Here is a 26887-nt window from a genome sequence, read left to right as displayed (position 1 = left end):
TAATAATTCTTACCATATCTTTTAGTACTCTTTAATTTGTAAAATTTACCATATAATTTAGGGTTCTTTACTTTAAATTATAATATATATATATATATATATATAATTAAAATAATAATTTTTTAAAAAGCGAAAAGACGATTTTATCTATTGCAGAGTATTTTAATGAAAGGCAAAAAGTTCAAATTACTTTTTTTAAGGTTTTCATATTTTTAATATATTATAAATATAGATATAGACTATAGATATATATATAAAATTAAAATAATAATTTTTTAACAAGCGAAAAGACGATTTTATCTATTGCAGAGTGTTTTAATAAAGGTAAAAAGTTTAAATTACTTTTTTTTTTAAGGTCTTCACATTTTGAATATATTATAGATTATAGATATAGATATAGACTATAAATATAGATAAGAGATTAGAGATTGAAATTAGTAGACACTAGAGATTAGAGATTATAGATTATAGATATAGATATAGATAAGAGATTAGAGATTGAAATTAATAGACACTAGAGATTAGAGATTAGAGATAGAGAATCGGCTACTAAGGTCGGATCATTCGTAAGCTTTATAAGATCATCTACGACTGCGCTACATGCAGGCCAATTCGAAAATAATCATGCAGCTACAGAGTGTATATATTATACAATACAAACATAGAACAACAATCAAACAATGGAAAATTAGTGCGTAATTTATTTGAGGATTATTTCCAGCTATGGGGGATAAGCAAACGACCCCCTAAATTAATTGAAACTCCTGGAATTAGTAGTCTTCATCAGATCCGCCCTAGTGATGATGTGATTTTCTACGTCCACCATATTCTTTTTCTTCAGATCCTCCGGAGTCATGGCGTGATTTTCTACGTCCGCCATATTTTTCTTCTTCTTCAGATCCTCCAGAGTCATGACGTGATTTTCTACATCCACCATAGTCTTCTTCATCAGATCCTCCGAAGTCATGACGTGATTTTCTACGTCCACCATATTCTTCGTCACGACTTCCTCTATGAGAACCTGACTGCAAGTGAGAAAAAGTCATTTTTAGTTAATTTTGGTTTTAACTTATATGCAAAGTTGATTTTCCAAATTGTCGCTCAACTAGTATTCCCTCCGTTTCAAAAAGAATGATCTAGTTTGACTTGACACGGAGTTTAAGTAAATAAAAAAGAATTTTGAATCTTATGATCCTAAATTAAAGTTATGTTAAATGTATCAAAATGTTCTTTAATCTTGTAGTTTTAAACATGCTATGTGGAAAGTTGAATTAAAAGTATTACAAAAAAAAGAAAAAAGTCATTCTTTTTTTTAAACGGAAGAAGAAGTTATTAGCTCATAAACTCATTATTGTTCCTCATTCCAACTTTTTCCTACAAAAGTTACTTTTGAGTCTTAGATTTAGTTGAATGACCATGTGAAAAAATTAAACTCCTAGTGTGTATTGATAGTGTGAATTAACTATGCACTATAACTGTATTTTAGCCTATCATAATGTGTTAGTTCGATTATTAATAAATTTAGGTCAATTGACTGTTTAACCGGAAAAAAAAAACTATTAGAATGTATTACAAATTTTATTTTGTAGACAACAAATCTCAGCAATTAAACACAATTTTATATGGTTGTCTTTAGGTGGCTCACTAAAGTATTCTATTCCAATTTATGTGCTGGTGTTTAAATTTTGAAAATTTAAAAAATTATTAGACTACAATTATGTTATTTAAATATTTTAAATTATTAATTATTGTAACTTATAGTATATGTAGTTTTCAAATATGTAAGTTTTATTTTAAGAAATTTTTCTATTTACAAATATACATAAAAAAATTTAAAATTTGGAATCCCTAAATGTGAACATGTCACATAAGTTGCTACAGAGGGAGTAATTTTTTTTCGTCCAAACTCCTTGTATAGATCTTAGATTACTTTTGAGTTTGACATATACTCCATCGGTTATAATTTGTAAGTTTCAACTTTTTTTAATTCAATTTTTTTTTTTTGAATTTTTTTTTTTAATTTGACAACAATTTAGTTTCAACATCTCAAATTACGTATTTAAAATCATAAAATTAAAAGAGTTTCATATATTAAATATTTCTTAATTTAAGACGAAAAAATTCAAAAAAAATTATTTCTTTCTTAAAATTTGTGTCTAGTTAAAGTAAAATAGACAAATTAAAAAGATGAAGTAATAATCTCACCCCAGATGTGAAGGTGAGGCCAAGTTTTATCTCTCCACAGTATTCTTCATCCTTGACAACATTGTAAGATCGTGCCGATACCTCTCCTTCGCGCAATACTTCATGTAAGGAAATTCTGTTTCGTTTATAAACACATAAAAATTACCATCAACATTAATGGAAAAAAAATATTAATAGACCGTTAGGGAAACGAATGAGCAAGAAACATATTATTAACGTTGCTTCTCCAACAAAATCATCAGAACTGAAAGTATTTTTGTCCATAATCTTGAGGGTGATCTCTTCAACATCACCACTGATGGTGAAAACAAAGGTCTCATTCCACTCAGGGGCAGATCCTTCACCTGTAGCAAGCAACTTAATATTGAGATATTTACTCGGATAAAACTTTCATATTGTGTATATTTCTTTTCTTTAATGTCATAATCATAAAAATGAGATTACCAGCTATCCATCCATACATACATACATACGTACGTACGTACATACATACAAGGCCCATGCTAAGCCCAGACCTAAATTCAAAGTATAAAAAATAATAATTTAAATTTAAAACTATAATTTGTATTATATATATTTGTTTACTTTATAATCGGTATAATCTAATGATATGTTAAACAAGTCGTGTTGATAAGTTTTCATAATTATTAAAGTTGTTAATTACATAATTGCATAATTTTAAATAAAATATTATTTGTAAGGAAGAAAGTATTACTAGAGAATTGGAATATATCAAGAGGTTACAAGTAACACGTACATACATACATACATACATACATACATACATATATATATACATACATATATATATATATACATACATACATATATATATATCGTTAGAAAAGTGTATTGAACTTTTTGCCCTTCATTAAAAGACTTCGCAATAGACTAACTCGTCTTTTACTATTTTTTCAATTATTTTAGAATTATTTTATTTATATTAATTTTTGGTTTAAGTTTTTATTTAAGAGAAGGAAAGCATAAACGTGTAAAAAAAAAAAAGCAAACAATTCATATTCTAGAAAAATGAAAAAAAGAGACCTAAATCTAATAAAATTTTGAAAGTACCATATTTGGTATTTTGTACGATAAGGTTTGTTTCATAATAAAGTTCTAATGTTAAATAGGTTATTTAAGTCACAGCTAGCTATTGTTGTTGTTGTAATATTATGTGTTCGTCTCATGAAGAAGTATAGCACTCTGTGCAAGATCCAAAGGAAGCCAACTACTATATAATTCTTCTAAAAAAAAAAATTACAATCATTGTCAAAGTCATTAATTTGCTTATGCAAAAAAATTAAGATTCATAATAATAATAATTTTTATTGAAAATTCTTACATTCTTTTATTTTCTTACAAATTCTAAGGTGAATTCAATTATTTCAATTCAGTCATAGTATTCGTTAAATGCTTTTATTTTTTATATATCTTGCTTATTAAAGAAAACACCAGATTCACATTTAGTTGGAGACGTATTTTCTCACTAATGTATCTGAGATTAAAGAGATAAATTTTCTTGTGATTTGAGATAAATTTTTAAAATTGTAGTATGTTTTTAAAGTTTATGATAAATAAATTATCATGTTTTCTTGATTAACTATTGTTAATTGAGAAACTTTTTTTTTTTTGGTGAAATCTTGATATATGTTATGATTGAAGAGACAAATTTTATTGTGATTTGAGGTAAAAAAAATTATAAAGTTTTAATATGGTCCTTATGTTACAATCTTGATAGCATATGTGACTAAAGAGATAAATTTTCTTTAATACTTTCTTTCAGAATATTGACATTTGATAGCATATGTGATTAAAGAGATAAATTTTCTTTAATACTTTGTTTCATAATATTGACTCTTATAGTGACTCAAGACTTTAAATCCCGAAAAGTTTTGGAGTTCAAAAATGTATGATAAAAGAATAAGGGAAAAAAGGTCAAATTTGTCCCTCTACTTTAAAAAATTGACTAAATATATCCTTCGTCATACTTTGGGGCCAAATTTACCTTCGATTTTATACTTTGGGTCATATTTACCCTCATTGTTAAAGAAACTTTTCACTTGTATCCTTCTTTTAACAGAAAAGCTCAAATCAATATTAAATTGCCTAATTTTTTAAAATAAAATCACACACTAATCTAATTCGCCCGATCTGACCAACAAAAAATATGCAACAAAATATATTCCTCCCTCAATTCAGTTGGTCGAATTTTATCAATGAACAAAAGTACGTCTCTTTTAACGTGCAACGCTCGTAGGTTGTTTACAAATGAATAAAACGTAAATCGAAATGGGATAATGGAGAAGCATGAAACTTGAGAAAATGTCTATTACAAACTTTGTTCTTGTTTGATTATGTTCAAATTTCAAAATTTGATATGTAATTCTATGCACATCTAAATTCTAGATACAGTGAATAAATTTTTTAAGCAAATGACATGATAAAAGATTTTTATAGATCTAAATTGCATATAAGATATATGAATGAAGAGATGTCACGATTAGCACATAGGGAGACCTCTTAACTCAATCATCTAGAAAAATATCCAATGGGTTTAATCTATTGCATTTGACTGTCAAGTATCATTTTTCGTGAGCCCTGCACTGATGCAGATCCATGAACTAAGAGAGAAATACATTTCTTTGTGTTTGCACTGATGCATATCAATTTTTCATGAGCTATGCACTGATAAATATTCAATGGTTTAATCTCATTGAAAAATTTTGACCAAAAGAATTGAAGGGGGTATATTTATTTGTATCTTTTTTGTGGCTCGATTTGGATCGGAAGAATTAGATTAAGGTGTATTTTATTTTTAAGAAATGGGACATTTAACGTTGATTTGAGTTTTTCTATTAAGAAAGGATACATATGAAAAGTTTTTTAACAACGAGGGTAAATTTAACTCCAAAATATGACATCAAATGCAAATTTGACTCCAAAGTATGGCGAACGATATATTTAGCCAAGTTTTCAATGTAGAGGGATAAATTTTACCCAAAGTATGACAAGATGGTAAATTTGACTTTAAAATATGACGAAGGATATATTTAGCAAATTTTTTAAAATAGTGGGGTAAATTCGACCCTTTTTACTACTAGAAAACTGCTTATTACCTAGGAATTTTACCTTGGAAATAACATCGCAGGAAATACATGCGGATTTACCAACGAAATTATTAAATTCGTCAATATTAAAATATATTACCTGCGAACTATATATGTGCAACAAATTCCGCAGGTAAATTTGGCACCATATTGAGCAAATTTTTTACTTGCGACATTACTTGGGGAAATATATCGACGGATATTTTATCTCTAGGTAAATCCGCAGGTATATGGACGAATATATATATTTTTTAAATCCGTAGAAAAATCCCCAGGTAATTTATCCTACGGATTACCTAGAGATATTTTGGTGGAAATTTATGTAATAATTTTGTTACCTGGAAAATTATTTGGGGATTTTGTGCTGTGAATTTTGCTGGCAATTTATTCTTAGAAATTTACCAGCGAAATTATTACTTGCGACATTAACTGGGGAAATATATCAGCAGATATTTTATCTCTAGGTAAATCCGAGGGTATATAAATAAATATATATTTTTTTTAAATCCGTAGAAAAATCTCCAGGTAATTTATCCTATGGATTTACCTAGAGATATTTTGGTGGAAATTTATGTAATGAATTTTGTTACCTGAGAAATTATTTGGGGATTTTGTGCTGTGAATTTTGCTGGAAGTTTATTCTTGGGGATTTACCAATGAAATTATTACTTGTGACATTACCTGGGGAAATATATCGGCGGATATTTTATCTCTAGGTAAATATGCAGGTATATAAACAAATATATATATATATTTTAAATCCATAGAAAAATTCTCAGGTAATTTATCCTACGAATTTACTGAGAGATATTTTGGTGGAAATTTATGTAATGAATTTTATTACCTGGGAAATTATTTGGGGATTTTGTGCTGCGAATTTTGCTGGGGATTTATTCTTGGGAATTTACCTGTGAAATTATTGTGACATTACCTGGGGAAATATATCGGCGGGTATTTTATCTCTAGGTAAATCCGCAGGTATATGAAAAAATATATATATTTTTTAAATCCATAGAAAAATCTCCAGGTAATTTATCCTACGGATGTACTTGGAGATATTTTGGTGGAAATTTATGTAATTAATTTTATTACCTGAAAAATTATTTGGAGATTTTGTGCTGCAAATTTTTGTTGGGGATTTATTCTTGGGGATTTACCTGCGAAATTATTACTTGCGACATTACCTGAGAAAATATATCGGCGGATATTTTATCTCTAGGTAAATCTGCAAGAATATGAAAAAATATATATTTTTTAAAATCCATATAAAAATCTCCAGATAATTTATCCTACGAATTTACTTAGAGATATTTTGGTGGAAATATATCGGGAGATTGTGTTGCTACAAATTTAGCTGAAATTATTTCTTGGGAATTTATGTAGGAATTTTGTGACTTGAAAATTTTAAATAGGAAAAAGATAGATTTGAAGAATAAAACACATAAAATAAAAAGAAATTAGACATTAAATCGGTGGATACGTATTATCAAGCAAAAGATGCTCAAGAAATTAACATTAGTTTATTGACATAGAAGGTATCACACATGTATTATCAGCAATTTTAAATTTTATATGCATAATTTATAGGTGTTTATTTTGAATTATTGTTATTGTTGATTTTAAAGTAATATATTATGTGTCATATTTTTATTTACAAAATTTATTCATAACTAATCTGAGAATAATTATATTATTTATTTTACTATTATTATTATTGTTGTATTAATCCGCAACCTTAGTCAATTTAATTTTTTCTAATCTATTTATTTTCTAGCCTGATTTTGCCAATTTATAACAATTTAACCTAATTTTATCCAATTTATTACAAGTCTAGCCCAAATTGTGTTCAATTGAACTCAATTTCAAATTTCATTCAATTTTTTTAACCAAATTCCTAATCTTTATATCTTAGTTGTTGACCAATATTTATTTATTATTATTATATTTAAATAGCAGTCTAATCTGAAAATAATTATCTTATTTATTTTACTATTATTATTATTGTATTAATCCGCAACCTTAGTCAATTTAATTTTTTCTAATTTATTTATTTTCTATCCTGATTTTGTCAATTTATAACAATTTTAGCCTATTTCATCCAATTTATTACAAGCCTGGCCCAAAATGTTTTCAATTGAACTCAATTTCAAATTTCATTCAATTTTTTTAACCAAATTTTTAATCTTTAGATCTCAGCTGTTGATCAATATTTATTTATTACTATTATTGTATTGAAATAGCAGTCTAAATCGATTCAATTATCTTCTCAATTTTATTTAAATTCTAGTCAACCTTATATCTAATTTATGTCAATTTTAATTGATTTTTGAATTCAATTTGGTTCATTTTAAACCAAATTTATATCGGTTCTTATTATTTTTCTCATTATTATTTTATTATTATTTCATTTATATCGAGTCATAATATCCATCGCTTTTTTTATATTAATTTATAGTTACTATATTTATTAAATTATTTTCGCTAGTATACATGCCCATAATTTAAAAATTATCTATTATTATTGTTGTTGTTGTTGTTGTTGTTGTTGTTGTTGTTGTTATTGTTGTTGTTGTTGTTGTGGTGGTGGTGGTGGTTGTTACGGCTTTCCTACATTTATTAAATAGTAGTCTACTCAATTATTAAAAATAATAATTTTAGTTATTTTTTTACTATTGATTTTATATAGTGATTATATTTGTTAAATATCAACCTAATTCAATTCAATTTTCCTAATTTATTTAAATTCTAGCCATTTATACTCAAATTGTGTCAATTGAGTTTAATTTGACTCAATTGAAATTCCCAATTCTATTTTTTAACCCAATATCTAATCTTAATTTGACTCATTTCCTCAATTCTAATCGCAACCGTTCATCATATTTGAACAACGGTCAATATTAAATCAATTTTTACTAATATTTTTCTTAAAATTGGACAACTTCAGACTATTTTTCTTTAACCGAGGGTTTACTGAGAACAACCTATTTACCTCAACGGTACGGTCTGCGTATATTGTACCCTCGACAGATCTCAATATATGGGAATAAATCAGGTTAGTTGTTGTATTCATTTTCTCGAAATTTCATAGAGAAAACAATCAAAAGATGTCACATTGATTTATTATTAAATTATTATTATTATTATTGTTATTATTATTATATTTATGCTCAATTTATTTCAAATTCATTATCGGTTTTTATATAATATTTTCTATGTGACATACGTAAATTCTGGAAAATATATATTCCGACTGTTGTAGTGTTGACACCCAATTTTGACCTATCGATGCTCCTTTTACGATGCTATTTTACCAAAATTATTAATTTTACGTATTATTTTGATATCAAATAAATACCAACGTGTAGTAGTCATGATTTCTAAATAGACAATTTATTTTTATCAAGCAATTTTATATTTTATGTAATTTAAATATAATATTTTGTTAATATTTATCAAATTATTTTCACAAATATGCACATTCACAATTTACAAATATATAGATATCGACATCTTATTATTTTTCTCATTTTTATTATTATGTCAGTAGTACATTTAATAAAATAGCAGCCTTAATTCAATTCAATTTCCCAATCTGTTTGATTCTTAGTCATTTTTATTATTTTTATTTTTATTATTATTATTATTATCATAATAATATTTATAACATTTATTAAAATAGCAATCTGACTTAATTTAATTTATTTAAATTTTAGCCTGATTTTGTCAATTGATAACAATTTTAGCCTAATCTTATTCAGTTTATTACAATTCTATCCAAATGGTGTCTAATTAGACTCAATTTAAATTTTTCATCCAATTTTGATCATATTCTTAATAACTAGATCTCATCTGTCGATCAAATTTGATCCAACGGCTGAGATCACATTTCTCTTTGCCTTTCTTTTTAATCCAACAGAAACCCTACCCCTCCATTTACAAAGAAAATAGCCGCACACAACCCTTCTTCTCTCTCTAACTTCTCTCTACTCTCTCTCTTTCTCAAAGTTTCAAGGCCACCAAAGTTGCCGCCTCTTCCCCTTCCCCGTCGCTGCTCTACTGGCAAGCCACCAATGCCGAAAGTCGTTGGAGACCAGCGACCAACCGCCATCCCCACCGGCTCGAGCCCACAGTTGTGCAAGTACTTTACTACAAGCAGCAACGTCTTCGCGATATCATGGATGGGAGCCAGCTTGTAGCAACTGAATCTCCAGCTCTTGTTCCTTCCAAAATGAATCATCAGTTCTCCATAGATGTCCGCCCTGTTTCAGATGAGGTCTCTAGTCTAAAATGAGAAAATCAGGAGCTGAAATTTGAGTTGCTGAAAATGAAGAAGAAGCTGAAAGAGATTGAAAAAATGAATTCAAACAGCTCAGCTACAAGCAGACCTTTGGTCATCGCTTGTCCATCTGCTAGTAAGCTCGAAATAAACCAAGATAGACGTCATTCCCTATAGTGATTTGAGCTACCTATATTTGCGTAATTGTCTAATATGGTGCTGGATTCAAAATTTTAGTTTTTAATTTAATCATGTCAAGTTTGTATGGAAAAGTATATATTTTCCAAAAATGTTATCTATGAAAGATTTGTAATCTGGATTTGTCTAATGTACCATGAAGAAAGATTTGCAATCTTGAGATGTACAAGCAATAAAATATATTCTAGTCTCACTGTAAAAGTAGTTGTGATTAATCATAACTATTAGGTAATTTAGCTTCTGTTTTCGTGATTACTAAATTGAATTTTGTTAAACCCATAGTAATGATACTAGTAGTATTAGGCCGAATACCGTGTTCATGGTCTGTTATTCTGTGAATATGATCTCTACTTGAAAATATTTACTTGAATAAGTTTATTACATGATTGGTGTTAACTGGCACTGTGACATGATGAGTTCACAGTTTATTACCAAAGTTTGTGGGTTAATGCTGTTTGCATTAGGTTTGATTTCACTTTTCACTGGTCATGTTGTGTCCAATCTTGAATTGTACTCTTATCGATTCTCCAGAGATGCTTGGTTCTCTTCATGTTTATGAGAGGGTATTCTTAGGGGAAACAGAGAGCAAGCAGCTAAGTAGAATGTACTCCCTAAATCTTGGAATGGATTGTTAGGTAGCACAGGGTGTTTAAAATTAGGGACTGCTCAGGGGCAGGGATTTATGTATAGGTACTTGAAAGGTGAACTTTTGTTTTGAATTAAGTTTAGTTTGGCAACTTGTGAAGTGAATTAGTGACTTGAAATGTTTTAAGTGTAGGTACTTGATAGGTGAAGTTTTGTTTTGAATTTAGTAAGGTACATGGTCACTTGAGAAAGTGACTTCGATTTGTATAAGTGTAGTTACTTGAAATGTGAACTTGTGTTTTGAATTTAGTAAAGTACATAGTCACTTGAGAAGTGAATTAATGACTTGAAAATATTTAAGTGTAGGTACTTGAAATGTGAATTTGTGTTTTGAATTTAGTAAAGTGTGGTCACTTGAGAAGTGAATTAGTGACTTGAAAATGTTTAAGTGTAGGTACTTGAAATGTGAACTTTTGTTTTGAATTTAGTAAAGTACATGGTCACTTGTGAAGTGAATTAGTTACTTGAAATGCTTAAGTGTAGGTACTTGAAATATGATCCTTTGTTTTGAATTTAGTAAAGTACATGGTCACTTGAGAAGTGAATTAGCAACTTGAAAATGTTTTAAGTGTAGGTACTTGAAATGTGAACTTTTATTTTGAATTTAGTTTAGTTTGATAACTTCTGAAGTGAATTAGTGACTTGAAAATGTTTAAGTGTAGGTACTTGAAATGTGAAATTTTGTTTTGAATTTAGTTTTAGTTTGGTAACTTGTGAAGTGAATAGTGACTTGAAAATGTTTCAAGTGTAGGTATTTGAAATATGAACTTTTATTTTGAATTTAGTTTAGTTTGGTAACTTATGAAGTGAATTAGCGACTTGAAGTGAAAACAGGAAAAGCGACCACATGTGGTCGATTTTTGTGGTCGCGTTTCTTGTTTTTTCTAGTAGTGGTAGTTACTTGAAAATATGGTTAAGTATACTGACTTGAAACGTGTACTAGTGACTTGAAAATTGTTAAAGTGTAGTTATTTGAAATGTGAATTAGTTACTTGAAAATGGTTAAGTATATTTACTTGAAAATGGTTAAGTGTAGTTACTTGAAATGTGAATTAGTTACTTGAAAATGGTCAAGTGTAGTGACTTGAAATGTGTAGTACTGACTTGAAATATGTAGTAGTGACTTGAAAATGGTTAAGTATAGTTACTTGAAAATGCTAATATATACATATTTATATTTGTTGATTATTATGATTTTATTTGATACTATAATATCATATAATTTATGCTAATAATGTATTTTTAGCACTTTTTATGACCTGAATTAACATATTCTTATGCAGAATGAGTTTGAAAGAAAGAAACAAGAAATATTAGTTGCTCAAAGTGCATCAATTGTGGAAGGAGGATGAGAAAGGAATTAGACTTCTTGATGAAACATGTATATAAGAAATCATCTGCAAATGATTAACGTCCATCTCAAGAAGACAACCAAGCTTATGAGGATGAAAGTGATGGTGACTCTGACGACGTGAATGAAATTGATAATCCTGATAACGTGAATGAAAGTGATCTGATCCTGATGGTTGGTAGTTTTATTGAGGATTCAAGTTTAAAATATTTTGTTTTGGACCATTTAAGAATCATACATTATTGATGTGGATGTTTAGAATTATGTATATTTTGTTAGCTATGAGGTTTTACATTAGATTTGTATTGAATGATGTTTTTGAGAATTATTGAAAGTTTTGAATAGATTTTTAATTAATTGTGAAATATTTTTAGTAATTTACATGTGAATTATTATTTGAAAATTTTTATGGGGATGTATATGCTAAATATTTATGAAATTTTTTTTGAAAAAATTTGTTCTTGCGGATTTATTTGGAGTATTTCATACGAATTTTCTTGTGGAATAGTTTCATAATCTGCATGAAATTTTGCCAAATAATTCATGCAAAATTTTTATGGTTAATTGCAAATAAATTTGCAAATAATGTACCTACGGATTTATTTTCGCAGCTAAATTACCTAGGGATTTACTTGGAAATCTTTGTGGGGAATAATTTGGGAATTTTTTCCTGAAAATCCGCAGGTAAAATCCTTATTATGAAATTTTACCAAATAATTCATGCAAAATTTTGATATTTAATCACAAATAAATCCGCAAATGACGTACCTACGAATTTATTTTCGAAGCTAAATTACCTAGGAATTTACTTGGAAATATTCGTGGGGAATAATTTATGATTTTTTTCGTGAAAATTCACAGGTAAAATCCGCAGGTAAAATCTGCAGATAAATCCGCAAATAATATACCTGCAGATTTATTTCAGTAGCTACATTACCTAGGGATTTTATAAATTCGCAGGTAATAATTACCTACGAAGGTATTTTCTTTGGATTCTAATTGGTAAGAAAATCCACAGATAATCAAATTATCTGGAGATTTTACCACATTATCCCTATGAAAATCCCGAGGTAATAAGCAGTTTTCTAGTAGTGTTTCTCAAAAAATAATATAGGGAGAATTAATATTGATAATTTTTATTTTGTGTGAAAAGTGGATTCCTAAAATAAGGTAAAAATATACGAAAACTTTGTATTGATTTGTTTTATTTTTACTTTACTTAGCAAAGTTTCAATTTAATAGTACGTCTTTGTAACTTCTTTATTGTTCTATCTTTTTTTTTTTATATGTGGAAATTTATATCAATATTGAGCGAAGATAAAAGTGCCGTGAGTATTCTTAAATATGACTTTGTAATTTCATCTTTAAACGGTTGAATTTTTTATATAATCAATAAGAACATATTTATGTAGTAAAAAGTTTTATATAGGACTTTGTTATTGATTTAAATGAAAGTAATTTAAAGTTATTTTCTCATTCTTTTAAAGCTTAGTGATTACGACATTGTCAATGAGTCTTATTATTAATCTCCATATAAGTATTTATAGCTTTTATGTGCAAAGAGTCTGAGGAGAGACATACATACAAAAATTATGAACTTAAAATTATTCAGTTATGGAAGAAAAACATGAATCAACAAATTATTTGTAGAAAAAGAACGGGCGAGACAAGAAACACTAACATATTTGAAACACAATATTTATTCATATTATTTAAAAAGATATAATATTTATTTTAATGTCAATTGCTACTATTTAGTGATGTTGCTCTTGTGTATTAATTTTATTAATTAACATAAAATACACGTGTAAAACACGTACACTAAATTAGTATGTGTATATATATATATATATACACACACTAGTTTTATAATGCCCATGCTAAGCCCAGGCCCAAGCTCAAGTCAATTGATATTTTATGTAGTGATAGAATCTAAAATTATATAAAATAAATATAATTTGCAGAGATCATAAAAATTAAAAAATATTAGTATTTTTATGAATTTATGAGCATATAATTTCTTTGGTTATAGCTAGAAATATATTTATTTAGGAATTTTGATACCTTTTTTCTTTCTTCTCTAATATTCTCAGTCTGAGTTCTTCTATACAACCAAGAAGATAAAGGGGAAAATCATCAAAAGGGTCAATTATTTTTCTCAAGTCTTCTTGTCAATGGTGGAAAATACATAATTTTATTTATAATTTCATGAGGCAAGAATTTATGCTAGTTAATTGTTGTTCTTTAAGTTTAATTTTATATTAAATTATTAAAAAAAATAAACTCATCAAAATGAACATCGAGAATCAATTAATTTTTTTATATACAATTTGTACTAAACAATATTATGTCTCAATTAGCCAAAAAAGAGATTTTAAAAATAGTTTGATTTTTATTCATATCACTGCTAAATTTTTAACATTATCAATAATTTTAATAGTTCATTAAATGTGTCTGATATTTTCAATAGCAATGAATGAAATTGTCCACACAAAAATTCTATTCATATCATAAAATATAATTATAAAATACATGAAAATCATACTTAATTCGATAAAATAAAATATAAACCCATATAATCCCCCCTCTTTTACCTCTTCTTCATGTTCAAGGTATTTGTACAAACTTATTTCATAGAAAAATAAAATTAGCAAATATAAATTCTAAGAAAGAAGAAAAAAGGTGATCGATTGTTCGTGCAATAGAAGAAAGTTCTCCACAAACATAATATATTTTTGAGTTTTAAATCACATTAAATAAAAGCTCATATAAAATATTAATTTTGTTAAGACTATTTTAATATTTTTAAAGTAATTACATAGTAAATTTTGATTAAAAAATAACAAAAATTAGTCAAAATTAAAACTTTTGGGTCTTGTTGTCGGATAACTATTATCAAAATCTTGTATAAATAATATCATTGAAAGACTATTCATAAAGCATGAAGTAAAAGTAAAAAATTAATTATTACATATTTGACGTTTATATTTTGTAATTGACATGATTAAATAATATGTAAATATGAGAAACAAAACATTATAACGAAATCTCTAAGATTGATTTACTGATTAGTTAAACAACAGGGGAATTTCAATAATTCACTTGATTGAGAATTTGAATTTTCACTTTATTGGTAAATATTTTAATTTTCTACTTTGTAATCCCCTCCTTAATTCTCCTTCCTCTGCTCCTAATTATTTTTTTGCAAAAAAAAAATATATATCTAAACAATAGAAATTTCAAGAAAAATCTAAATAATAGTTTCTCATTTCATGACATATGCACCAAGTGCAAATGTCCATATGGCAAGAAAGAAGATAAAATTACTTCTTCTTTATCATCCAATGTGTCACAATTTTAGAGGATTAGAAATAAACTAAAGTTACTATAATAGCCTTGTGAGGACTAATATGTAGCTATGAGAAACAAAATATTATAACGAAAACTCTAAGAGTGATTTACTGATTAGTTAAACAACGGGGGAATTTGAATAATTTCACTTGATTGAAAATTTGAATTTATACTTTATTGGCAAATATTTTAATTTTCTACTTTGTAATCCCCTCCTTAATTCTCCTTCCTCTACTCCTAATTATTTTTTGCAAAAAAAAAAATATATATATATAATTAAACAATAGAAATTACTAGAAAAAACTAAATAATAGTCTCTCATTTCATGACATATGCGCCAAGTGCAAATGCCCATATGGCAAGAAAGAAGATAAAATTACTTCATCTTTATCATCCAATGTGTCACAATTTTAGAGAATTAGAAATTAATTAAAGTTACTATAATAGCCTTGTGAGAATTACCAAAAATTGGTATCCTCTCTTACTAAGTAAGGAAGGGCCTGTTTACGTGCCCAATATTACAATTTTAATTATATTTATAGTTATTTAATTAGTTTTTCAAAAAAAAATGTTCACTAATATTTTTGAATAAAACACAATAGAAAATGTAAGTAGAAATCACACTATATAATAAAACATAGCTTCTTATTTTTACAAAATTAAATAATATCTTATAATTTATTTAAGGTTTCATAATTAATATTAAAATATCATATACTCTAACACTTATTTTAACATCAGGTCAAACAAATTTTCTTCGATTAAACAACTAATTGTAATATTTTTTTACTTTATTTAAAAATTATACAAAAGAATAGATTAAAATTATAAATATCTATTTATTAAAATTTTATTTTATAGAGAATCATACGAAGTAATAAAGGATACTAATCCATACATAAATTGATTCTAAATACATATAGATTCATTTTATGGGTATTTAACAAATGAAAATAAGGACCTACTGCATGAACATTTTAATGAATCGTAATATTAAAGGATTGTCTTTATGTCATGTCTTATATACGTTAAAAATTATTGGAGACCAATTTAATATAGTAAGTAAGAAAATTCCTTTTAAGTGATTTGTCTACCTGATGAGGAAATTTACCACCTCAAATAAAGAGAATCAAAAGAATTAACAAAATTTAACATGATACATATTGTAGTAATTTAAAATGAGATAATTAATATAATATTTTAAATAAGTTTTTTAAAATAATTTTAAATAGGTATTGAGTAAATAATTATGTTTTCATAAATCATATGTAGTGCAAATATTTGTAATGATATCTATCATGTGAAGTATTGAAATTATGGAGGAATCACTATTGTGTTTGATAGACAAATACTTATTCAATATTTATGAGTATTTTTTTATTATCTTACAATAATAGAGTAATAGTTACTTTATGCAATTAAATGTGTGGCTATAATTAATTTTAGATTTTTATTTTTTATGAAACATGTGTGAGTATTTGCACGTCCTCCTATATACTATGTCTCCCTTTATTTCAATGTATAACATTTTGATTAGATATCGAATTTTAGATATATGGCAAAACTTCGCAATGTTTCAAATTATCTTTAAAATAATAAATCTTAAATAGAAGAGTATACCTTTAAGGACTTTTTGACAAATAAATGAAATTCAGTATGACTAAAATATTAATAATGTTATAAAATACTAACCAAATAAAAAATATCAATTCTTTTTTAGAACTGATTAAAAAGAAAAAAATATTATTTGAATTGAGACATAGGATATGTAATTGATACCGAAAAAATTATTATCGCCACGTAATATATATTTCACTTTTTCAAGTTTGTTCGGATTGTAAACACATTCAAGTGTATTCAAATAGATGTACGGGAATATTCTAGAATTGAATTTGTGAATCAAATTGAATTTTAATCATCTAAATTGATCCGAATCGGTTCAAAAAATCAAGTTGATATAATTTGTGCACAAACTTGATCTCAAATCATACGAATATTTTTTACGTTTTTGTTTAGAATTAAATTTCATATTCTTTTATGGAAGTTTTATAAGTATACGATAACATAGTTGCTTTTTTTATTTTAGATATTCCTATTCTAATAAAATAAAAGTGAAAATTTTACATTCTAAAAAAAGAATCGAAATTTAGATAATATCTCAATAAATAGATTAATCATTAATATACAAAACATATTTTTTTCAAAAATTATGCTTGAAAAAATATGGGATCCACCATAAATTGCACACATTAGGGCATACTTGTCATTTTGAGAAAGATATTTGGCTATGTTGTAATTTGGAAATTTATGAACAACTTTCAAGACTATATAATAGAATCAAATATTCAAGATTATTTATGAAATGACAATTTTATCCTTGGTCGTCCTCTAACTCACTCTTCTATGTAGTAGAAAATATATAATAACTAGAGTCATTTAGCCTGTGCTAAGCCCGAATCCAAACTACATTAACATTTATATTTGTAATTTTTAACTTGCTATTTTTGCTTTTTGTACCATTATATTAGTTAACGGTCTAGTTTGATTATTTTTCAATCTTTTTAAAATGTTAAAATTATATATCTGTTTCAATTTTTATCCATTTTCTTTTAGTTCGTTTTAAAAAAATGTCTCTTTTCTTTCTTGGGTTAATTTCAACTTTTCACGTGGCATATTTAAGACAACAATATCAAAAAATATTTTGGTCCTTTCTACATATTTTTAGTTTAAGACCATAAAATTCAAAAACATTCGTTACTTTTTCTTTAACTTTGTGTTAAGTCAAAACCAAACAAATAAATTAAAACGGAGGGAGTAAAAACTTTTATAAGTTAAAAATAACAATTTTTCTTATGGTATATTTTAGTCTTTCTTTTAATTTTCAAACAAATGCACACACGAAAAATTTTCTCCTTTTTATTTTACTGAAAGTTTTTGAATGAAAGCCTTTAGTGATCTAAATTGATTTTTGCTTTATGTATAATTAATTTCATTATTTTTTCTCAATTAAACTTTACATTGCTACTTCATATTTTTTTAAAAATATTACTATATTTGATTAATATAAAAATATTTGATGCTACAAACTATTGTATGGTTTATGATAAATTAAATAATTAAAAGTCAGACTCAATAAAATACTTTTTGTAGATGTTTCTTCAATGAGTCCTTACAAGTTTATTAAATCTTCACAAATTTCTTGTGAGTATTAAAAAAGGAATTTTTTTAAAATTAAATTACTAGTATCCCACATAAAAGACGACAGTAAAATTTTGAATTAATTTTAAATTTAGTTAGATAAATAGATATTTTATAGTGTCACTATCACTTCTTTATGATTCATTATTTTTGTATAGCATTTTAAATGCCCATGTAATTGTTCAAATTTATTAAAATGGATGCGATCTTAAAAGGTTATTAAAACTAATTAAGGATAAAATAGACACAATACAGTCATGTGAGGACAACCAAAATAAGATGTTCTCCCTTATATATAGTCTAGTTTTATAAGGCTCGTGCTAAGCACGGGCCCAAACTCAAATAATTTAATATTTTATGAATAATATGATTTAAAATATATATATAAAATAATAATAACTTGCAAAGATCATACAAATTTAAAAATATTAGTAAACTAATTTATGAGCATGTAATTAATTTCTTTTGTAATTTCTTAATTCAAGTTTATCTTTGCAATCAGGAAGATGAAGAAGAAAGTGACGAAGTGGGTAAATTATTTACTCAAGTCTTCTTGTGTGTGATGAAAAATGTATGATATTATTTATAATTTCACATGACAAGAATTTATGCTAGTTAAATGTGGTGATTTAAGCATAATTTTATACTAGATTAAGAAAATAAATTAGACTCGCTAAAATTAATATCGAGATCAATTGATTCTCTCTCTATAGTTGATGCTTAAAAATATTGATTCTCAATTGACTAAAAAGGAGATTTTAAAAATAATTTGATCTTAATTCATATCATTACCTTAATTTTTAACTTTATCAATTATTTTAATTTTCAGTACATGAAATATGTTTGATATTTTCAAAAGTAGTGAATAAAATTGTCCACAAAAAAATATTCAATTCAAAAAGATAATTAAGAAATGCATCCGAACCATATTCAATTCGATAGAAATAAAATTATAACCTCATACAATAATTAATTTTAACCCCTCTTATTTTCCCTCTTCTTCATCCCAACGGTATTTGTATAAAACTCTTTCTTATGGAAAATAAATTATTAAAGATTAATACTAAGAAATAAAAAAAATGATGAATTATTTATGCAACAGAAAAAAAATTCTCCACGGTCAAAATATATTTTTTTCTTAAACTGTTTTAAATAAAGTTCATATAAAATATTAATTTTGTTAAGGCTATTTTCATTTACAAAAATTAATTAAATAAATAATTTTAATTAAAGAAATTAACAAACGATAGTCAAATTAAAACTTTTGGGTCTTGTGAGTAGCAAAGGAAAAATTAAAAATTTTTGCTCTTATACTTCATAAATCATGAAGTACAAATAATCTAACAAATAAAATAATTAAACGATATTTGACATTTATATTTTGCAATAGACTTGATAATAAGTATGACAAATAAAACATTATAATGGAAGATTCTAAAAATGATTTATCGATTAGTTAAACAATATGAGAATTTGAATGTTTCAATTGATTAACTACCTAAATTCCACTTTATTGGTAAATATTTGATTTATTGCTTAGTAATCTCCTCCCTAATTCTCCTTGCCCTACTCCCAATTATTATTTTTAAATATTTAATTAAATAATTAAAAATATAAAAAAAATTAATAATAGCTTCTCATACTATGACATATGCACCAAGTGCAAAGGTCCAAATAACAAAAAAAAAACACAAAGTCACTTTATCTATATCAATCAAATGTCACAATATTATAGGATTAAGAAATTAATTAAATTACTATAAAAGATAAAATCATGACATAAAAGTAAATAATTGAAAAGATTAAAATTAAGTTGAAAACTTATGTGAGGACTACCAAAGTCCTTGACTTGTCTCCTATATATAGTAGTAACTAGTGTCGTTTAACTTGTGATAAGTTCGGGCCCAAACTACATTAATATTTATATTTGTAATTTTTTCAGCTTGCTCTTTTTTCTTTTTGTTTGTTTTGTACCATTATATTAGTTAACGGTCTAGTTTGATTATTTTTTGATATTTTTAAAATGTTAAATTATATATCTGTTTCAATTTTTGTCCTATTTTTTTAATTTGTTTTAGAAACAATATGTCTTTTCTTTCTTGGGTTAATTTCAACTTTCCATGTGGCAGGTTTTAGACAATAAGATCAACCAATATTTGGTCCTTTCTACATATTTTTAGTTTAAGGCCATAAAATTTAAAAATACTCGTTACTTTTCTTTAACTTTGTGTTAAGTCAAGACCAAACAAATAAATAAAAATGGAGGGAGTAAAAAATCTTATAAGTTAAAATTAATAATTTTTCTTATGGTATATTTTAGTCTTTATTTTTTTCAAACAAATGCACACACGAAAATTTTTCTCCTTTTTATTTCACTGAAAGCTTTTGAATGAAAGCCTTTAACGATCAAAATTAATTTTTTCCTTATGTATAATTAATTTCATTATTTTTTTTGAATTAAACTTTACATTGGCTAATCATTTTTAAAAAATATAAACAATATTTGATTAATATAAAAATATTTGATGCTACAAACTATTGTATGATTTATGATAAATTAAATTATGAAAAGTCAGACTCAATAAAATACTTTTTGTAGATGTTTCTTCAATGAGTCCTTACAAGTTTATTAATGCTTCACAAATTTCTTGTGAGGATTGTTTTTTTTTTATTAAATTACGATTATCCCACATAAAAGACAATAGTAAAAATTTAAATTAATTTTAAATTTAGTTGGATAAATAGATATTTTATAGTGTCACTATCATATCTTTATGACTCATCATTTTTTATAGCATTTTAAATGCTCATTAATTGTTCAAATTTACTAAAATGGATGAGATCTTGAAAGGTCATTAAAATTTAATTAAGGATAAAATAAATAAAATACAATCATGTGAGGACTATCAAAATGAGATGTTCTCCCTTATATATAGTCTAGTTTTATAAGGTCCGTGCTAAGCCGGGATCTAAACTCAAGTAATTTGATATTTTATGAATAACATGATTTAGAATAAACTTAATACATATACAGGCCCCTCAACTATTCAACTTTTTCTGTATAGGCACCTCAATTAGGCCATGTACCTATTGAACCCTTTACTCCTTCACAAAACGTTTCAATTAAGTACAATCTACTGATGTGGCAAAAATTATAAAATACGTGTAATACACGCGCTAATGATGTGATACAGTGACAAATTAAATATCGACACGTGACATTTTAACTTAAAATAATCATTAAAATAATTTTATAATATAATTAAATCTAACTTCTTTTAAAAAAAATCATTAATATCACCCACCATCCTCTTCCCTTCCAAACATTTCTTTTTCTTCTGTAAATGAAGCATTCCCATGGTGGCTACTCCTAGTTTTCTCTTCTTTTTCTCCCCTTTTTGTCTACCTTACTGTCACATTCATCATCATCATCAATAACAACAACAACAATCACTGTAATCTCCTTTCTTACTTTTCTTCTTCACTTTCTCTTTTTGTTCTCTCATCATTCTCATTTTATTCCTTTACTCTAATCTCACTAAGAACAAAAAAATTAATCACAAAAACACCCATCAATAGTTAATTAAAGTTAATGAGGATAAGTAGCAATTGGAGCATAAATCTAACCCGACCCGTTTAACTCATTTGACCCAGTTAACCCATTATGTTCTTCTTGAGATCTTACCTTCTAATTCACCTAAATGGGCAAAATTGTTTGCTAATGAATTGGGTGATGACCCGGGTAAGATTGAATTGGATTGTGGTGCGGGTGACAAGGATAAGGAGAAGACGAAGAAGAAGAAACAGGTCAAGAAGGTTGAAATTCAATCGATGTTAAATGCTTTTTTTCAAATTCATTCTTCACCAATTCAACGATTTTTCAGCCGTCAATGTTCACTCCTTTTTTACTATTCACGCTGGTTTCTTCCAATTTGTGTGTATGATATCCTTCACTGTCAATCTATGAAAATTGGGGGAGTATGTGTAATTGCCTGTGTATGTATTTTTTGTATGTAAAAAAAATGGAAAATGGTGACTTATGGAGAAGAAGAAGATAACTATTTTTTTCCTTTCTATTTCTTTAATATATTTTTTTTATTGGTTGGGTTTTTTATGTTTAATTTTTTTTGATTAATTATGGTCTCTCACTCTCCTAATGGAGAGTGTATTACACATGCCATGCCACGTCAGCACCACATCAGCAATTGTGCTCAATTGAAACATTTTGTGAATGAGTAAAGGGTTCGATAGGTACATGGCCTAATTGAGGTGCCTATACGAAAAAAGTCAAATAGTTGAGGGGCCTGTATATGTATTCTGCCTTTAGAATATATATATATATATAATTGAGGTGCCTATATGAAAAAAGTCGAATAGTTGAAGGGCCTGTATATGTATTCTGCCTTTAGAATATATATATATATATATATATATATATATATATAATTTACAAAAATCATAAAAATTGGAAAATATTAGTCAACTTTATGAGTATATAATTAATTTCTTTTCTAATTTCTCAATTCAAGTTCATCTTTTTAAATAGGAAGATGAAGACAAAAGTCATCAAGTGGGTCAGTTATTTTACTCAAGTCTTCTTGTGTGTGATGAAAAATATATAATTTTATTTATAATTTCACGTGACAAGAATTCAAGCTAGTTAAATTTGGTGCTTTAAGCATAATTTTATACTAAATTAAAAAATAAATTAGACTCACTAAAACGAACATTTAGAATCAATTAATTCTCTCTCTATAGTTGATGCTTAAAAATATTGATTCTCAATTGAGCAGAAAAGAGATTTTTAAAATAATTTGATCTTAATTCATATCATTACCTTAATTTTTAAATTTATCAATAATTTTAGTTTTCAATTTATGAAATATGTTTGATATTTTCAAAAGCAATTGATAAAATTACCCACAAAAAAAATTATTCAATTTATAAAAGATAATTAAGAAATACATCAGAATCATACTCGCAATTCGATAAAAATAAAATATAACCTCATACAATAACTAATTTTAACCCCTCTTTTTTTCCCCTTTTCTTCATCCCACGGTATTTGCACAAAACTCTTTCTTATGGAAAATAAATTATTAAAGATTAATACTAAGAAAGAAGAAAAAAGTAACGAATTATTCATGCAACAGAAAAAATTCTCCATGGTCAAAATATTTTTTTTCTTAAACTACTTTAAATAAAAGTTCATATAAAATATTAAATTTGTTAAGGCTATTTTCATTTACAAAAATTAACTAAATGACTAATTTTGATTAAAAAAATTAACAAAAGATAGTCAAATTAAAGCTTTTTAGTCTTGTGAGTAGCAAAGGAAAAAATTAAAGCTTTTTGGTCTTGTACTTCATAAAGCATGAAGTTCAAGTAATTTAATAAATAAAATAATTAAATGATATTTGATATTTATATTTTTCAATTGACTTGATTAAATAATATATAAGTATGAGAAACAAAACATTATAATGAAAGATTCTAAAAATGATTTATCGATTAGGTAAACAATATGGGAATTTGAATGGTTCAATTGATTAACTACCTAAACTCCACTTTGTTGATGAAATATTTGATTCTTTGCTTTGTAATCTCCTTCATAATTCTCCTTGCCCTATTCTTAATTGTTTTTTTTTTTAAATAGTTAATTAAATTATTGAAATTACCAGAAGAAGCTTTAATAATAGCTTCTCATACTATAGTATGACACGTGCACCAAGTGCAAAGGTCCACATAGTAAGAAAGAAGACAAAGTAACTTCATCTATATCAACCAAATGTCACAATATTATAGGGTTGAGAAATTAATCAAACTACTATAAAATATAAAATTATTACATAAAAGTAATTAATTGAAAAGATTAAAATGAAGTTGGAAACTTTTGTGAGGATTACCAAAGTCCTTGGATTGTCTCTTATACATAATAGTAATAATATATATATATATATATATATATATATATATATATATATGCAAACTACCAGAATAAAAGGTTTAGTTGATGTAATTACAAATACCTGATGCAACACCACTTTCCTTCTCTTGAGTCCGACAGGTGATGACAACATAAGGATTCATACTAGCTGTTGAAATTCGAGAGCCAATTAATCAAATCCAATAAACTAAGAGATGAATGATTAGTAAACTTAAAAATAAAGAACGAGCGGCCATGCCTAATGACTAGTATTGCATAATTAAAGGGAAAAAAAAAAGTAAGACATGATAAATAAAGTATAGCTGAAGTTGCTAGTCTACATTATTTGGTGAAATTTATTACTCTCCCAGTTGCAATTTATGTGAAATATTGAGAAGTTTAAGAACTATTGGAAGATTTTGCAATTATTTAAAACTGCTCATAAAATATATAAATTTTTAACTAGAAAAATACACATTTGTGTGCTTGTTGGGAAATGAGTGGAATCATACAAACAGAGTATATACATTTGACGTACGCGTGCACACATGCATATATCTTTCTCTCTCTATATATATACATACACACATATGCATATATATATATATATATATACATATACATATATATATACATACATATAAAAATATATATGTATATGTATGTATGTATACATACATACATATACATATGTATACATATATGCATACATATAGATACATACATAAATACTCCTATATATGTTGAATAAGTCCAGAGATCACAGAAATTCTCGTAGAGTTGAGGTGTGGTTATGTCATTGTCCTTAATGATATTTTAACTGGTGTAAATGTATCTCTTTAGGATTCAACATACATTTTTAATATAAAACTAGGAGTCAGAATCTAACAAAGAATTTAGATAGATAAAAACCCACCAAAGAGAAATGAGAAAAATGAAGAATGTTGTCTCTCTGTTTTCCACTCTATCTCCGTCATTAGTGCTTTAGGAAAAAACATTATGTATATCGAGAGAAGAAAAAAGTACTCATATAAAAAATAAGAAGAGTAGTAATAATGACATTTAAGTAGGTTTGGAATCAATTACGTTTGACTAAAAAATTATTGCCTTTTTAGGCTAATTAATATGTGATAAATTTTTTTGACCAAATTTATTTAGAGAAATTTCTAAAAGATAATTTCTTATTCTTTTTGAGATAATATATTTCTAGCAAAGTATATGTATCTTTTTGTATGTATTTTATTTGCATGCATAAAATTAAGCTCTAAACCAAAATTAAGCCTTTTGATACAAAACGCAAGATCTGATATCATTTAGGTTGCCAAAGGTAGAGGAGAACAAGTGATCGTTTTCTTTTTGAAATTTTTGATAATGTGAACATATCAGCATTAAATCATTAGGATTTTAAATGCTCAAACTATTCTCCTCCCCTTTAGAAATTACGACAAATAGAATCAGAAAGTGGAGTTTGTGAAGATCATACTGAGCCAGTTTTGTTCTTCAAGGCCTTTGGCATTTTCAAGAAAAACTTCAAGCGTCCCACTTGACATCTTTTTTGGATCGAATTACTTTGACAGAAACACAACAAGATGGTTGTAAGATGTACAAAAGCTTCGATTCGGACCAGTTTTCTGTTTAGAATGATGGCCACTAGACCTGTTCAATGCTCATTTTATAACTAACTATCCTAATCGCTACAATCCACGTGCTGAATAGTTCTTCGAAAGCAATATAACTTAAAAAAAATATTATAAAAATGGATGTAGAATATTATCACCATTTCATTTTGTAGTTAGATCAAAATTTCTATTCAAGAATATTATACAATAATATCAGTAAAAAAAAAAAAATTCATGATATTTTCTCATCTCTTGCTCACTAATAAGTTTTACAGAAGCTTTATAATATAGTGATGCCTCGATCTCCGTTTAGTCACAACACAACAATTGTAATTGTAATAATATAAATAATTTTAAATGTTCTATGTTTTGATGATGACTAAGTAACATGCTCAGGAATTAGGACCGTTATATGCACTTACTGAACGACAGTTGTACGTTGTCGCACTCTGCACGATTTTATCTTGTAGCATAATTATTGTGCAGGTGCACATTGTACAATATGGGACACTTGGCCCAATTGAATTCCAACCAAGATTCTCACACGTCTATATAAGCAAAGGAGAGCAACCTTGAGTTTTAGTTTTTGCAATCTCATTTTCTTGAAAAGAAAGCAAAAACACTCTTGCTCTAGATCAAGAAATTCTATTGTTCTTTAATTTGCACTATCTTGAGTCTTGGTCTGAAACGAATTTACTCCGGTGCTTGTAAGTAAACTTTTCCTTTGTTTTCATTTGTCTTTCTTAGGTAGAGTTGCCTAAGGATGTTTAACTAGAGCTAGTAAATTGAATGAAGAGTGAGACAGTTTTTTTGGTGCACTTGTGATGATGTTTTAGCATTTTAATATTAATTTATTATATTTAAATGCTTTGAAATTATGGCAACATGCAACTCTTGGCCTATTTCTATACTTTAATTCACCCGTTTTGTGACATCACTATGCATAGTTAGTTACTTTACCACTAGCTCATTTATGCTCATTACTTTAAATGAGTTTATGGCCTTTAAAGG

The 26887-nt window shown here is 26.4% G+C and overlaps 1 protein-coding gene across 2 annotated transcripts; it reads right to left on the bottom strand.

The window, feature by feature from the left end:
* Window positions 1–625: 625 nt before the first annotated feature.
* On the bottom strand, window positions 626–25919 carry LOC107844895 (elicitor-responsive protein 3-like). 2 transcript variants are annotated; one of them, XM_047398048.1, is made up of 5 exons: window positions 25741–25919; window positions 24361–24426; window positions 2423–2549; window positions 2206–2320; window positions 626–1021 (listed from the first exon to the last, which is right to left on the bottom strand). In XM_047398048.1, exons 1-5 carry the CDS (start codon window positions 25805–25807, stop codon window positions 752–754), a joined length of 645 nt encoding a protein of 214 aa, XP_047254004.1. In that variant the 5' UTR covers window positions 25808–25919; the 3' UTR covers window positions 626–751. The 2 variants fall into 2 exon arrangements, with proteins under 2 accessions (XP_047254004.1, XP_016544710.1); XM_016689224.2 differs by having other exon boundaries at window positions 626–1025; window positions 25741–25913.
* Between the last annotated feature and the right edge of the window lie 968 nt (window positions 25920–26887).

Source organism: Capsicum annuum, chromosome 10 (assembly GCF_002878395.1).
Source record: "Capsicum annuum cultivar UCD-10X-F1 chromosome 10, UCD10Xv1.1, whole genome shotgun sequence".
In the NCBI taxonomy this organism is placed as follows: Eukaryota; Viridiplantae; Streptophyta; class Magnoliopsida; order Solanales; family Solanaceae; genus Capsicum; species Capsicum annuum.
Note: the sequence above shows the minus strand (reverse complement) of the source record. Positions and strands in the feature narration are given on the sequence as shown.

What these genes read in the sequence shown, in the direction of transcription:
- LOC107844895 (XM_047398048.1), bottom strand. Translation starts at nt 25,807, where the DNA reads ATGTCAAGTGGGACGCTTGAAGTTTTTCTTGAAAATGCCAAAGGCCTT. An exon ending in TGAAGAACAAAACTGGCTCA is followed by an intron (nt 24,427 to 25,740) that starts GTATGATCTTCA and finishes GAATTTCAACAG; the next exon opens with CTAGTATGAATCCTTATGTT. An exon ending in GGAAAGTGGTGTTGCATCAG is followed by an intron (nt 2,550 to 24,360) that starts GTATTTGTAATT and finishes TGCTTGCTACAG; the next exon opens with GTGAAGGATCTGCCCCTGAG.